This window comes from Balaenoptera borealis (genome assembly GCF_965194805.1).
Source record: "Balaenoptera borealis genome assembly, chromosome: 6".
NCBI lineage: Eukaryota > Metazoa > Chordata > Mammalia > Artiodactyla > Balaenopteridae > Balaenoptera > Balaenoptera borealis.
Window position 1 is genome coordinate 70472861 of NC_138863.1, and position 13041 is coordinate 70485901.

Here is a 13041-nt window from a genome sequence, read left to right on the forward strand (position 1 = left end):
CTTAACTACTATTTACTACAAAGGTTGAAAGTAGTATCTTCACAGAAAGCCAAATGATCAAGTGTCATGTATCCTATGAGATATGAGAAGGGAAGAGTGGAAGCTTCTCTACATAGAGAAATGGGTTGAGAGTGGCACCCACAAATCTCCATTCACTTGAAGCATCTTGCAATGCACCGTAGTCTATCTATACCCAGTTTAGAATTCTGAAACAACTCATTCCAAGGTTAGAAAGAAATGACACATTGGAAGTGTGATTATTTTTCTGGCCATGCTCTCTGACTATTTGAGTTCTTGACCTTAGTTCAGACATTTTGTAACCCTCCATCATAAACTATCCCACTTCCTTATCTGACCCCAATATTTTCAGCATAAAATTAACACTTTAGGCTTCTAGATTCTACCACTCATTACCAACCTTAGCATCCTATACATGTAATTTATTTCTATATTCACTCACCAATGTGGAATAACAATTCAAGTCATGAAAGTGGAAATGAGAATTGATTTCTTATACTGCATTTTGCTTCCTATGTATTACCATGTGTCATGAGTATGTTTTCTTTAAATTCATTTTATAATCTAAATTATAATAAAATAGAAATACCAATATGACTTAGTCAACCTGTGTGCTCTTTTTGTTACTTTGACATTTTAGTCTCATTTTTTTCTTTTCCTTAATACAATAATTTAAAAATTTTTCATGACTTTTTTTTCACAAATAAAACAATTCAATAACCTGGGCCATTTGGAAATCTGGAATTAGCATTCTGAACGGTACTAAATTCTACCATCTATGCTATACTACATTACCTTTAAAAAGCGATCTTTACTCTTGTTCCATACCTCAGGGCAGTTTTATAAGTAAGTTCAACTTAAAATAAGTTCCTTTTGGGACATCTGAATTTTAGAAGGGATCCAACACGGACCACTGCATATCACCCAAGATTAAAGGTATAAAATAGAAATATTTGTCTTAAAAATATTCTCCTAGAAGCCTCTTCCATGGCCTAGTAATTTAAAGATTGACCAGTTATTTACTCGTAGAAGCAAGATTAATTCCATCCTTACTAAAGTAATGTCACCATCATTACTATTACATATAGTCTCCATATATACCCATCTCAAAGAGCTTATAACAATGATTAAACATTTGAAGAGAAAATAGCAGTCTCTCAAAGAGTTAAATGGACCCCTATCTCTGGATTAGCTAGATTGTGAGGTCCATGTGGACAGGACTTTTCTCTGTCTTATTCACTGCTGTAACCCCATCACCAAGAACATGTTTGGCCAACAGCAGGCATTTAATAAGTGAATGAATCTTCTGAACCTTGCTTGTTCCATTGCTTCAGACATAACAGTTAGGTGCTACCAGACTGTACTCTGAGCCTAGAAGAATTGAATGTCCTAACCCTTAGAGTGACTAGGGCCTACAAATGCAATGAGGCCTTGTCCAGCAAAAGAAAATAATCTCCGAAGCTCCCTAAAAAGGACTGAGAGAAAAAGGAACATGTCAGGGCCTCCTTCACACAGACTCTTAAGATGTACTTTAGATATACTAAATTAAGGTAAACACTGGAGGCTTAAAAAGAATCTATTCCACCCTTCCACTTAGGTCAGGATTAATACATTCACTCATTTGGCATACTTAGCCATTCTTATAATTTTTATTTCTCTCTTACTTCTCTATTTACCTACCTCTGACTGCTTCTGTCCCATATCTAATCTTGGTTTTTAATGCCTTTCTAAATGGCTTTCCAACCATACTACAAAGTTTCCATAGCTATAATTAAAAATCCCACCTTCCACCTCCACTGTACAGTGTTTTCCAGTGTTCCATTTCCCCACTTTTCCTTCTTAGCAAATAGTACTGATAAGCCATCTTTCATAAAAGCCTGAAACCTATAATTTATCTCAATGTCTGTATTTCCATCAACAATTATAATAACAGCTAACTTTATTGAGAACTTACTAAATACCAGCTACTTCCCATAGATTACTTTATTTACTCATCACAAAACACAAGAGATAAGTACCATCTCCTTCCCATTTTTCAGTTGAAGAAACTAAGGCTTAATCACCCACCCAAGACTATACAGCATGTAAACAGCAGTGCTGGAACCTACAAGACTGTGTTTTAAAATATTATGCCATAGCGCCTCTCACATTATTACCTGCAAAGTCATCTGATTAATTTTCTAAAAAAGAGCCCTAAACTATTTCTTCCTTTCTCTTCCAGGCATAAAAACCCCAGCCGAGGATCTGATTATGATAGGCCTGGTTAATAATGCAATGTTAAAAAAAATACTGCTTTTTTTTCTGAACTAGTTTTAGAAGACCTATATTGTAGTTCTGGCTTCATCACTTACACATGTTATTCAAACTCCCTGTGCCTCTATTCCTTATACTTAAAATTAGGACAATAAAATCTGCTTTACTCAACAGGATTCTTTTGAGGGGAAAAAAAAAGGTCATAAAAGCAACTGGGGAAGTTGAAAATACTATACAAGTATAAAAATAGGCCAATAATTCAACAACCTTTCTAGCCTCTCAGGCTTATTTTCCTTATAATGAACTGCTAACCTGATTCTCTCTTGACATTAAACTATGTAACTATTTTGTGCTGGCCATTGTCCACATGAAATGCACACTTTTGACTCTTCAAAAATGTCCATCCAACTTACTGCAGACCTTCTTTTCCAGCCAAACTTGTATTTTCTCTACTCTTTTAAGCCACAAACTGATTGCCCATCTAGCCCAATAATGTCATCATCTTCTAAATCTTTCCAGGGAATCCTCATTTGGTCCTAAACCCTTTAAATATTCCCCACAAGGGGCAATTCATATGCCACATCAAACTGACTTCAGCCTGCTTTTCTAGGACAACTTCCAAACCCCTTCCCCATAAAAATGAGTTTTTTTCCTATATCTTAATCTTCCTTAAATCTCCACTCCCCAATTCCTGTGTATAGTTCCTCTCTCTCATCCAGGGTACAATAATACTCTGACATTCTTGACACCCTTTATTCTGAGTACCCGCAGAATCCTAATTTATGTTTCTATTCAAGTTTGGGAATACAGACAAATCTTTTAGTCTCATTTTTGTAAAATAACTCCACTTTGATCTGTAAAGAAATGTCTCTACTTTTAAGCAGGCAAGCTAAGTGGCATGCTTTCCTTTTTTCCCCATCTCTGACACTGCCCCTGCCTTTTATTTAGTCTCCATTCTTGGTGGTGACTCCTGCATTATTCCCATCTCCCTGCTCCCTCCCTGCCCAAGACTGGCGTCCTGAGGAGAACTGGGCATGCTCAGTAGCCACGGCCAATTCCGGGATGCAAACAGGAATCTTTTACAGATTTTGAGCCCGGCAGGAGAGGTAAGGCCCTAAAAATACAGTGGCCCAGAATTTGCACACACCCCCTGGGGAATCATTTGATTGAAAGATGTGTTCAAAGCCTAGGAATGGACCCAGAAAAGGACAGCTTGCCGCCAGTCTCTAGTCTGCAAGGTGGGTCACCAACCTGAGTAACAGAGAGCTGAGAACAGCCCCTTGGCCTGGTTTGGTGCAGGGAGGAGATTTCTGCTGTCCGGAGCTGTGACAGCGCTGATAGATGGCTGGAAGCTAGCGTGTGGCATCTCTGTTGCATCAAGAAAATGTTGTTGTTGTGGTTGTCTTTTTTTCCGTGAATACAGCAACATCAGCTGCTCTAGGCTGAGAAAGGATGTGTCTGAAGAACTACAAAGTCTGTGAGCCAGTCGGAGATTGTGGAGAGGAGAGGCAAATCAACTACTCGCCCAAGAACTCACCCTAGATCTAGGGAGGCAGCTTATGACCCAGAGATAAACAGGCTATTTCTAAATGACAGCTCAGGAGCATTTCAGATATTCAAAACTGAATTGTGTGCCTGCCCCCCAAAATACATACCTCCTTTGTATGTGAGCCATGACAACATTTCCCTTTGAGAGAAACTGACAGCACACACACACACACACACACACAAATGATCCTTCAGTTCTCCTTTCCCCTGGTTTCTGCAGAGACTAAATCTCTATAGCTGCAACAGCAGCAGATTCCCTTACCTCGCGGTCAGGGGGATGAGGCACAGGGAGGAAATTTACCACAGAAGAAACATGATAAAAAGGGGGCTTCTTTGCAGGGGCTTGACTGCATAGCCCAACAGAGAGACAGGCAGTAACAGACAGGGAAAGAGACACACAGCTGTCCCTGCTGCTAAAGCTAGCCATCTCTTCAAACAGCAGCAAACATGAGACATTTCATCATGGTAGTGCATCCATATTGAGAAGGGGGAGAAAAAAATCATGTGCTTTGCGTTATGCATTTCAGTCACCCGAGATGGGAGGAGACCCCTGTCCGTACGTCGTGGGAGCTATCCACCACCCCAAAAGTACACTCGCTGAACCTGGCTAGCAGACCACTTGCCTGACAGGTTTTGCTGCAAACGCTGTTAATCTACGTGACAGCAGGTTGTCTCTTACCGTAGGCAGCAGCGGCTCCATTTGGGCTCCCTGGTCTTTAATCTCCATGCTTTGTAATGCCTCTGGAATAAGCACCTTTCTCTGCAGTGTCTTCAGTACCTTACACTCAGCCCGGCACTCGCTCTGCTTAGTATTCGGATCAGGTAGCTCTGAAGCAGGAGGCAATTGCACACTCCAGCTCACCAGAGTCACATGGCTCCTACTCGCTCGGGCGGCTGGCCAGGTTTTGCACTGAACGCCTTGAATCCCTGGGCCGGTAAGAGAGATTTCCCAAGCCCGGTATCACTGCCCACACCTGGCTACTTGTATAAAGTACAGCCTGCAATGCTGCAAGTCTGATGGACACTAAGAATCTCTTATAAGATGCTAACCTCTTATATAGACTAGTCCAACGTGGACTCCAACGAGCTCAGCCAGATTTTGACACTTTGAGGCAATTCACTTTATTCCCAGAAACCCATAGGAGACAAAATTCAAACAAGATGACGTCGATAGGTTTACTAGGTATACTGCTCTGAGTACCTGGGGTCTTTAAAGACAGATGAGATGACATCAAAATTGGTATGTCTTAGTGAGAGTGAACTATGTGCTAACAAAAAAAAAATCAGCATTTAAGTCATTGTTGACAATAAGAATTTGGCACACAGATACTTTCAATATTTTAATTGTGAGAAACTTAGATAAGTCACACACTATAACAAATAAAATATATTTTTCTATGATTTCCCAACAAAAATAACAGGGAAAGAAAAGTATTTTGAGAGTAGCAATGATCAAGATACTAAAGAATTTTTTTAACATCTTTATTGGAGTATAATTGCTTTACAATGGTGTTTTAGTTTCAGCTGTATAACAAAGTGAATCAGCTATATGTATACGTATATCCCCATATCCCCTTCCTCTTGCGTCTCCCTCCCACACTCCCTATCCTACCCCTCTAGGTGTTCACAAGCACCAAGCTGATCTCCCTGTGCCACGCAGCTGCTTCCCACTAGCTATCTAGTTTACATTTGGTAGTGTATATATGTCAAGGCTACTCTCTCACTTTGTCCCAGCTTACCCTTGCGTCTCCTCACGTCCTCAAGTCCATTCTCTACGTCTGCATTTTTATTCCTGTCCTGCCACGAGGTTCGTCAGAACCTTTTTTTTTTTAGATTCCATACGTATGCGTTAGCATACGATATTGGTTTTTCTCTTTCTGACTTACCTCACTCTATATGACAGTCTCTAGGTCCATCCACCTCACTCCAAATAACTCAATTTCGTTTCTTTTTATGGCTGAGTAATATTCCATTGTATATATGTGCCACATCTTCTTTATCCATTCATCTGTCGATGGACACTTAGGTTGCCTCCATGTCCTGGCTTTTGTAAATAGTGCTGCAATGAACATTGTGGTACATGACTCTTTTTGAATTATGGTTTTCTCAGGGTATGTGCCCAGTAGTGGGATTGCTGGGTCATATGGTAGTTCTATTTTTAGTTTTTTAAGGAACCTCCATACTGTTCTCCATAGTGGCTGTATCAATTTACATTCCCACCAACAGTGCAAGCAGGTTCCCTTTTCTCCACACCCTCTCCAGCATTTATTGTTTGTAGAGTTTTTGATGATGGCCATTCTGACTGGTGTGAGGTAATACCTCATTGTAGTTTTGATTTGCATTTCTCTAATGATTAGTGATGTTGAGCATCCTTTCATGTGTTTGTTGGCAATCTGTATATCTCCTTTGGAGAAATGTCTATTTAGGTCTTCTGCCCATTTTTGGTTTGAGTTGTTTGTTTTTTTGATATTGAGCTGCATGAGCTGCTTGTAAATTTTGGAGATTAATCCTTTGTCAGTTGCTTCATTTGCAAATATTTTCTCCCATTCTGAGGGTTGTCTTTTTGTCTTATGGTTTCCTTTGCTGTGCAAAAGCTTTTAAGTTTCTTTACGTCCCATTTGTATATTTTTATTTCCATTCCTCTAGGAGGTGGGGCAAAAAGGATCTTGCTGTGATTTATGTCATAGAGTGTTCTGCCTATGTTTTCCTCTAAGAGTTTGATAGTGTCTGGCCTTACATTTAGGTCTTTAATCCATTTTGAGTTTATTTTTGTGTATGGTGTTAGGGAGTGTTCTAATTTCATTCTTTTACATGTAGCTGTCCAGTTTTCCCAGCACCACTTATTGAGGAGGCTGTCTTTTCTCCATTGTACATTCTTGCCTCCTTTATCAAAGATACGGTGACCATAGGTGCGTGGGTTCATCTCTGGGCTTTCTATCCTGTTCCACTGACCTATATTTCTGTTTTTGTGCTAGTACCATACTGTCTTGATTACTGTAGCTTTGTAGTATATTCTGAAGTCAGGGAACCTGATTCCTCCAGCTCCGTTTTTCTTTCTCAAGATTGCTTTGGCTGTTCGGGGTCTTTTGTGTTTCCATATAAATTGTGAAATTTTTTGTTCTAGTTCTGTGAAAAATGCCAGTGGTAGTTTGATAGGGATTGCATTGAATCTGTAGATTGCTTTGGGTAGTATAGTCATTTTCACAATGTTGATTCTTCCAATCCAGGAACATGATATATCTCTCCATCTGTTTGTATTATCTTTAATTTATTTCATCAGTATCTTATAGTTTTCTGCATACTGGTCTTCTGTCTCCTTAGGTAGGTTTCTTCCTAGGTATTTTATTCTTTTTGTTGCAATGGTAAATGGGAGTGTTTCCTTAATTTCTCTTTCAGATTTTTCATCATTAGCGTATAGGAATGCAAAGATACTAAAGAACTTTGAAAAGAACGAATCTAAACAAAAGTGTCCCAAGGACATACCCTTTTGCTTTACAAATCTCAGCAAAAGAGAGGTGGGGGATTCTCTAATCCACAGAAGAGAAAAAGTCAGTTCAAGAAGCTCTTTTGTAGGAAAAGTAGTTGATAATGGTTTTTGAGTGACTATACGTATTTCCTAAGGTAATGAAGCCATATATCACTGAACCCCAGACCAAGAGTATGGAGGTTACAAATGAAGAGGGGTTAAAAGATGATGACAAAATTATTAAGATAGTTTATTTTAAATAAGAAAAATTTCACCAGATTTTAAAAACCCTTCATCAACAGGAGTGAATATTAAATTATCTTTAGCAACACTCAAGAATTTTCCATAATGCTCTTCACAGGTGGAATTACAGACAACTTATATCTGTTTTCCTTCTCAGTACAATTCCTTATAATATAAACTTCTATTATTTTATAATAAGAAAATATTTTATTCTTTAAGCCTAATGATTAATATATTTGAGTTACAACTTTGTGCAGAGCACATTGAGATGATACCAAGAACTTAAATAACAAGATGTCTGATTAGGAATTTACTAATTTGGTGCTGAACTTAACTTTCTACCATGAACGGATGAATAAAAGCTCCCTTCTCACTCAAATGACCATAATAGATAATCACATACAACTGATTAGAATAAAAATAACTTCTATTTAGAAAGATTATTTCTATCTCATTAGGAAACCCTAAGTCACCCAGTTTATATTTGTTCAAAAAGAATTTAAATATAACTAGAAAAAAGTCTGATTGTTTCTTCCAAAAGTCAAAATAAAAAATAAGATAGTATTTTAAGTTACTTTTAATCAGTAATTTCCTACAATGTATATTATTAAACCATATAGGCACTTTTTTGAAACAACCATTTCTTGAGTGCTTAATATAAGCTAGAGCTACTATTTCTACCAGTATAATAAGACTTATCCAGAGTTTCAATAGCAGATGTTCTACTTCTAAAGATCAAGAAAGCCTGTATCTCTAAAGGTCTCTGATCCAAGATGTTGAATGCTAACCTAGCAAAAATAAAGTGGAGAAAGAGAAACTGATCCTCATTTTATCCACTACCTCTATCTTACAACTCCAGGCTTTAAAATTAAGGTCCATAACCTGAGAGAATACATCCGTATACTAAACAAGTTCCAATGAAGGAGTATTGATAACTTCTAGGAATAAAATCATCACTAGGTAGTAGAATTTTTACTAGCAAAACCATAGAATTTGACAGATAGGCTTTTGTGGATCAACTTCTCCACTGATTTGCAAACTCAAAAGGTAAAGGGAACAGAAGGCAGGGAAGAGGAAATCCAAATTGCATGAGCAGCTTTTATTCAACTACATAAATTCTGCCTTGGAGATGCTGATATGTCCTTAGTGGAGGCTAGAAGAAGAAGTAGCTGGGAATATACTTTTTGAAAACTACTCCCAGGTAACTTTCATATTTCTCCAAGTCCAGAGCTCTATCCACTATAGTCAAGTTTCCTTGGATCCTAGGTGATTAAAAATGCATTCCTATTTAGCCTGTTCTTATTTAGAATTCCAATGAGATTTTATTAGAAGAATTTGACAACCACAACTTCAAACACCAAATTAAATACTGCAAGGCTGAATTTGTCCAAGGAACTGAATGTTCCAGACATTCTACTGGAATGAGACAATAGTCTGATTTTCATTCAGTCAGTCCTACTATGTGTGCGGCACTGTGCTACTGATGCTATTTCCTATCATACCCAGCAATATTAAAGTGGAATTTTCCTCTCTGAGGAATGAAATAAAAGTAGTGATCGGCCACAAGCCAACCGTACAGAGAGGAATTACAGAAAACACTAAACACAAGGGCCACCTTCCTCTCCAGCTGCTCATGTTGTGGCCAATAAGAAAGGAACACAACCACCATGGTGTGCTTCCTTCCTTGATCTGTCCTGCATCCTGGGACTCTTGCTGACCTCAATTTTTATTAATCTCCCAAGAATACAAGTCAGCATGCATCCAATGTCCTTTCAGTGCCTACTTCCTTTTGCTATTTTAAGCCTGGGGGTTAAGATATGCACATTAATGAAATGTTTATCTTAGAGAAGAAGCCATCTAATAGTAGTTGTATTTGAAGAAGACACTGAATTCTAAAGATTACTGCCAACACTAGTATTTCAAGAAAATACTTTTCAGTTCTGGTAGTATTGGGTTTCTGGCTTAGATCTCAAAGTCCTTTGGTTCTACCCTTTTTGTATAAAAGAGCTGAACTTTAGGTAGGCAACAAGATTAGAAATATATTCTGAACATTAATACTATGTTGGTGATAATATTACTAGCTTAAGGTTAATATTTTGAAAGCTTACTGTTTTTCACATATGTAAAATTATCATAGCACTATTTATATCTTTTACTTATGTTTATCCCTTTGTACTTCTATCTTTTGGAACCTATACAAATATTCTGAATAACTTAAAGCATATTATGTAGATCTGGCCAATTTATCAATCCAAAAGTATTTAGTTGAATTTAACCAACTCAAGAAATAACAAAAATGCTCTTTCTTGATAGTTTTAAAAATAATGACATTTGGGCTTCCCTGGTGGTGCAGTGGTTGAGAATCTGCCTGCCAATGCAGGGGACGCGGGTTTGAGCCCTGGTCTGGGAAGATCCCACATGCCGCGGAGCAACTAGGCCCGTGAGCCACAACTGCTGAGCCTGCGCGTCTGGAGCCTGTGCTCCGCAACAAGAGAGGCCGCGATAGTGAGAGGCCCGCGCACCGCGATGAAGAGTGGCCCCCACTTGCCGCAACTAGAGAAAGCCCTCCCACAGAAACGAAGACCCAACACAGCCAAAAATAAATAAATAAATTAATTAATTAATTAAAAATGCAACTGCAGGAAAAAAAAATAATAATAATGGCATTTGACCAATGAGGAAAAGGGTAAGAATTCCCACTCCCAAGTCTGCAATACAATAAGGAAATTCATTGTATAATACTAGAGTTTAAAGGTGTCAAATATTACTCCTTTTTACAGATGTTCTTGGCCACCAACCCGATAGTAATGATTCTAGCTGTCAACTATCAGAAAAGGAATATATGAAATAATGTGGAAGCTCATTCCAATGACGGGTGAATGTCCAGATTTAAGAGATCCTCCAAGTCCCACTTCTCTTAGTTCATGACTGGTTTTTCCAGTCCCAAAGATTGGTACAAAGACTTGATTTTCATTCTTTGCCCCAGTTTAGCCATACAGGGAAACCCATGCAAGGCCTACTCTCTAAATTGAGTACTGAGGGTAGCATCTTAATCCAATTTAACTCAATTCAATAAACATTTGAGTACCTATCATGTGCTAGCAACGATGCAGGAACAAACAAGAATCCTGTACTTAAAGAGGTCATAGTTTAGAAAAGAAGAAATAAAATATCATTTGACAAGTGCTTAAGTAAAAATATGTGCAAAAAACAGAGGCAGACCAGAAGACAAAATGATTAACTTTTAATAGCATTTTTCTCACCCTTACTGAAGAGATTTAAAATTCTTAGGGAATTTCTTTTTGTGGAAAAAAATCTAATTTTCCTTTACTTGTTATGTAAACAAGAAGTATATGCATGCCTCAACTTATTACCTCTCCAATTATCAGCCTTTAAGCCTAATTATCACTGTCTCTGTTAAATGGTCCTGAATGTATCATTTCTATTCCTAACTTGAAAATAATCACTATCACACTTATTACAGAGATAATCTTGTAGCTAAATAATCCTTAATTTGTCCTTTTTCTATACCAAGTTATGAAGAATTACACTAAAATAATTATTCACAGTGTCTCATATGTGAATTTTACTACACATTCTCAAATTATGACAAACAAGAAAAATATCTCACTGTTTATTATTGAGTTTACACTGTCAAAAAAAAAAAAAAAGATGACAAATGCCATACAGGAAAAAGGGAAGAAAAACTATCAAAACTCTTTCTCACAGCGATTTCTCAGCTTCATCACAAGCAACCAAACTATTAGTAAAGACAGTGTTCAGATATATTTTACACATGATTTTCAGATACATTATATACATGGTCTTACATTAACTAAGAACCTGAACTTGTATTCTAATTTTACTATAATTTTCAGAGTTCCACAATTCATATCTTTCTGTATTACTCACTTATAAACAGGTTTTTTTCTAATGGAGAGAAACCCTTACCTGAAACTGTAATTTGGGCAATCCATAAAATAATTTTTGTTGAATTGAATTTTTATTAGTCACTTCAACAAAAAGATTTATGAAACATCTATTTTGTAATATATGTTGGTGAAAAGATAAATATTATCCCTGCCTCTCTAGAAAAGGAAACAGATGATTATTTCAAAGTACTATGTAGTGATAGGAGAATGAGATGTCCAGAATATTAAAGTAGTATCAACTAGGGATACACTGCCCAACTAAGGATTAAGGGGAAAGATAAGACATAAACTAAAGGATGAGTATTGTTTAACCAAGCAAACCAAGGTGAAATCACAAGCCATTCCATTCTGGAAGTTTTTCAAAATTCAGAGCAGTATAAAGATAAAAATGATAGACATTCATAATCCTACCACCCAAAGATAATCACTGTTAACATTTCAGTATGTTTTATTTATAGATTCCTTTTTAAAATTAGGGGGTGGGGCTTCCCTAGTGGCGCAGTGATTGAGAATTTGCCTGCCAATGCAGGGGACACAGGTTCGAGCCCTGGTCTGGGAGGATCCCACATGCTGCGGAGCAACTGGGCCCGCGAGCCACAACTACTGAGCCTGCGTGTCTGGAGCCTGTGCTCCCAACAAGAGAGGCCACGATAGTGAGAGGCCCGCACACCGCGATGAAGAGTGGCCCCCGCTTGCCGCAACTAGAGAAAGCCCTCGCACAGAAACGAAGACCCAACACAGCCAAAAATTAATTAATTAATTAATTAATTTTTTAAAAAAAATTAGGGGGTGGGATGGCAATTACTTTTTTTTTCCTAACTGGTAAATACTTTTTTTTTAATGTTTTTAATATTTTTAAAATTATATACAATTTTTAAAGGTTACTTTCCATTTACAGTTATTACAAAATATTGGCTATATTCCCCATGTTGTACAATACATCCTTGAGCCTATCTTACACCCAATAGTTTGTACCTCCCACTCCCTGACCCCTATATTGCCCTTCACCCCTCCCAGCTGGTAACCACTAGTTTGTTCTCTATATCTGTGAGTCTGCTTCTTTTTTGTTATATTCACTAGTTTGTTGTATTTTTTAGATTCCACATATAAGTGATATCATACAGTATTTGTCCTTCTCTGTCTGATTTGTTTCACTTAGCATAATACCCTCCAAGTCCATCTATGTTGTTGTAAATGGCAAAATTTCATTCTTTTTTATGACTGAGTAGTATTCCATTGTGTGTGTGTGTGTGTGTGTACCACATCTTCTTTATTCACTCATCTGTTGATGGACACTTAGGTTGCTTCCATATCTTGGCTATTGTAAATAAAGCTGCTATGAACATTGGGGTGCATATATCTTTTCAAATTAGTGTTTTTGTTTTTTTCAGATATATACCCAGGAGTGGAATTGCTAGGTCATATGGTAGTCCTATTTTTAGTTTTTTGAAAAACCTCCATACCATTTTCCACAGTGGCTACATCAACTTACATTCTCACCAACAGTGTACAAGGTTTTCCTTTTCTCCAAATCCTTGCCAACATTTGTTATTTGTGTTCTTTTTGATGATAGCCATTCCG

General features: G+C 37.6%; 1 protein-coding gene across 5 annotated transcripts in view; it reads right to left on the reverse strand.

Annotated features, from left to right (window-relative positions):
* SLC4A10 (solute carrier family 4 member 10) overlaps positions 1-6452 on the reverse strand; it is a 301412-nt gene extending 294960 nt beyond the window's left edge. For all 5 annotated transcript variants that reach the window (XM_082395267.1, XM_082395273.1, XM_082395276.1 and 2 more), the window contains exon 1: positions 4499-6452. In XM_082395267.1, coding sequence (XP_082251393.1) covers positions 4499-4546 — 48 coding nt within the window. In that variant the 5' untranslated portion in view covers positions 4547-6452. The remainder of the gene's footprint in view (positions 1-4498) is intronic.
* Between the last annotated feature and the right edge of the window lie 6589 nt (positions 6453-13041).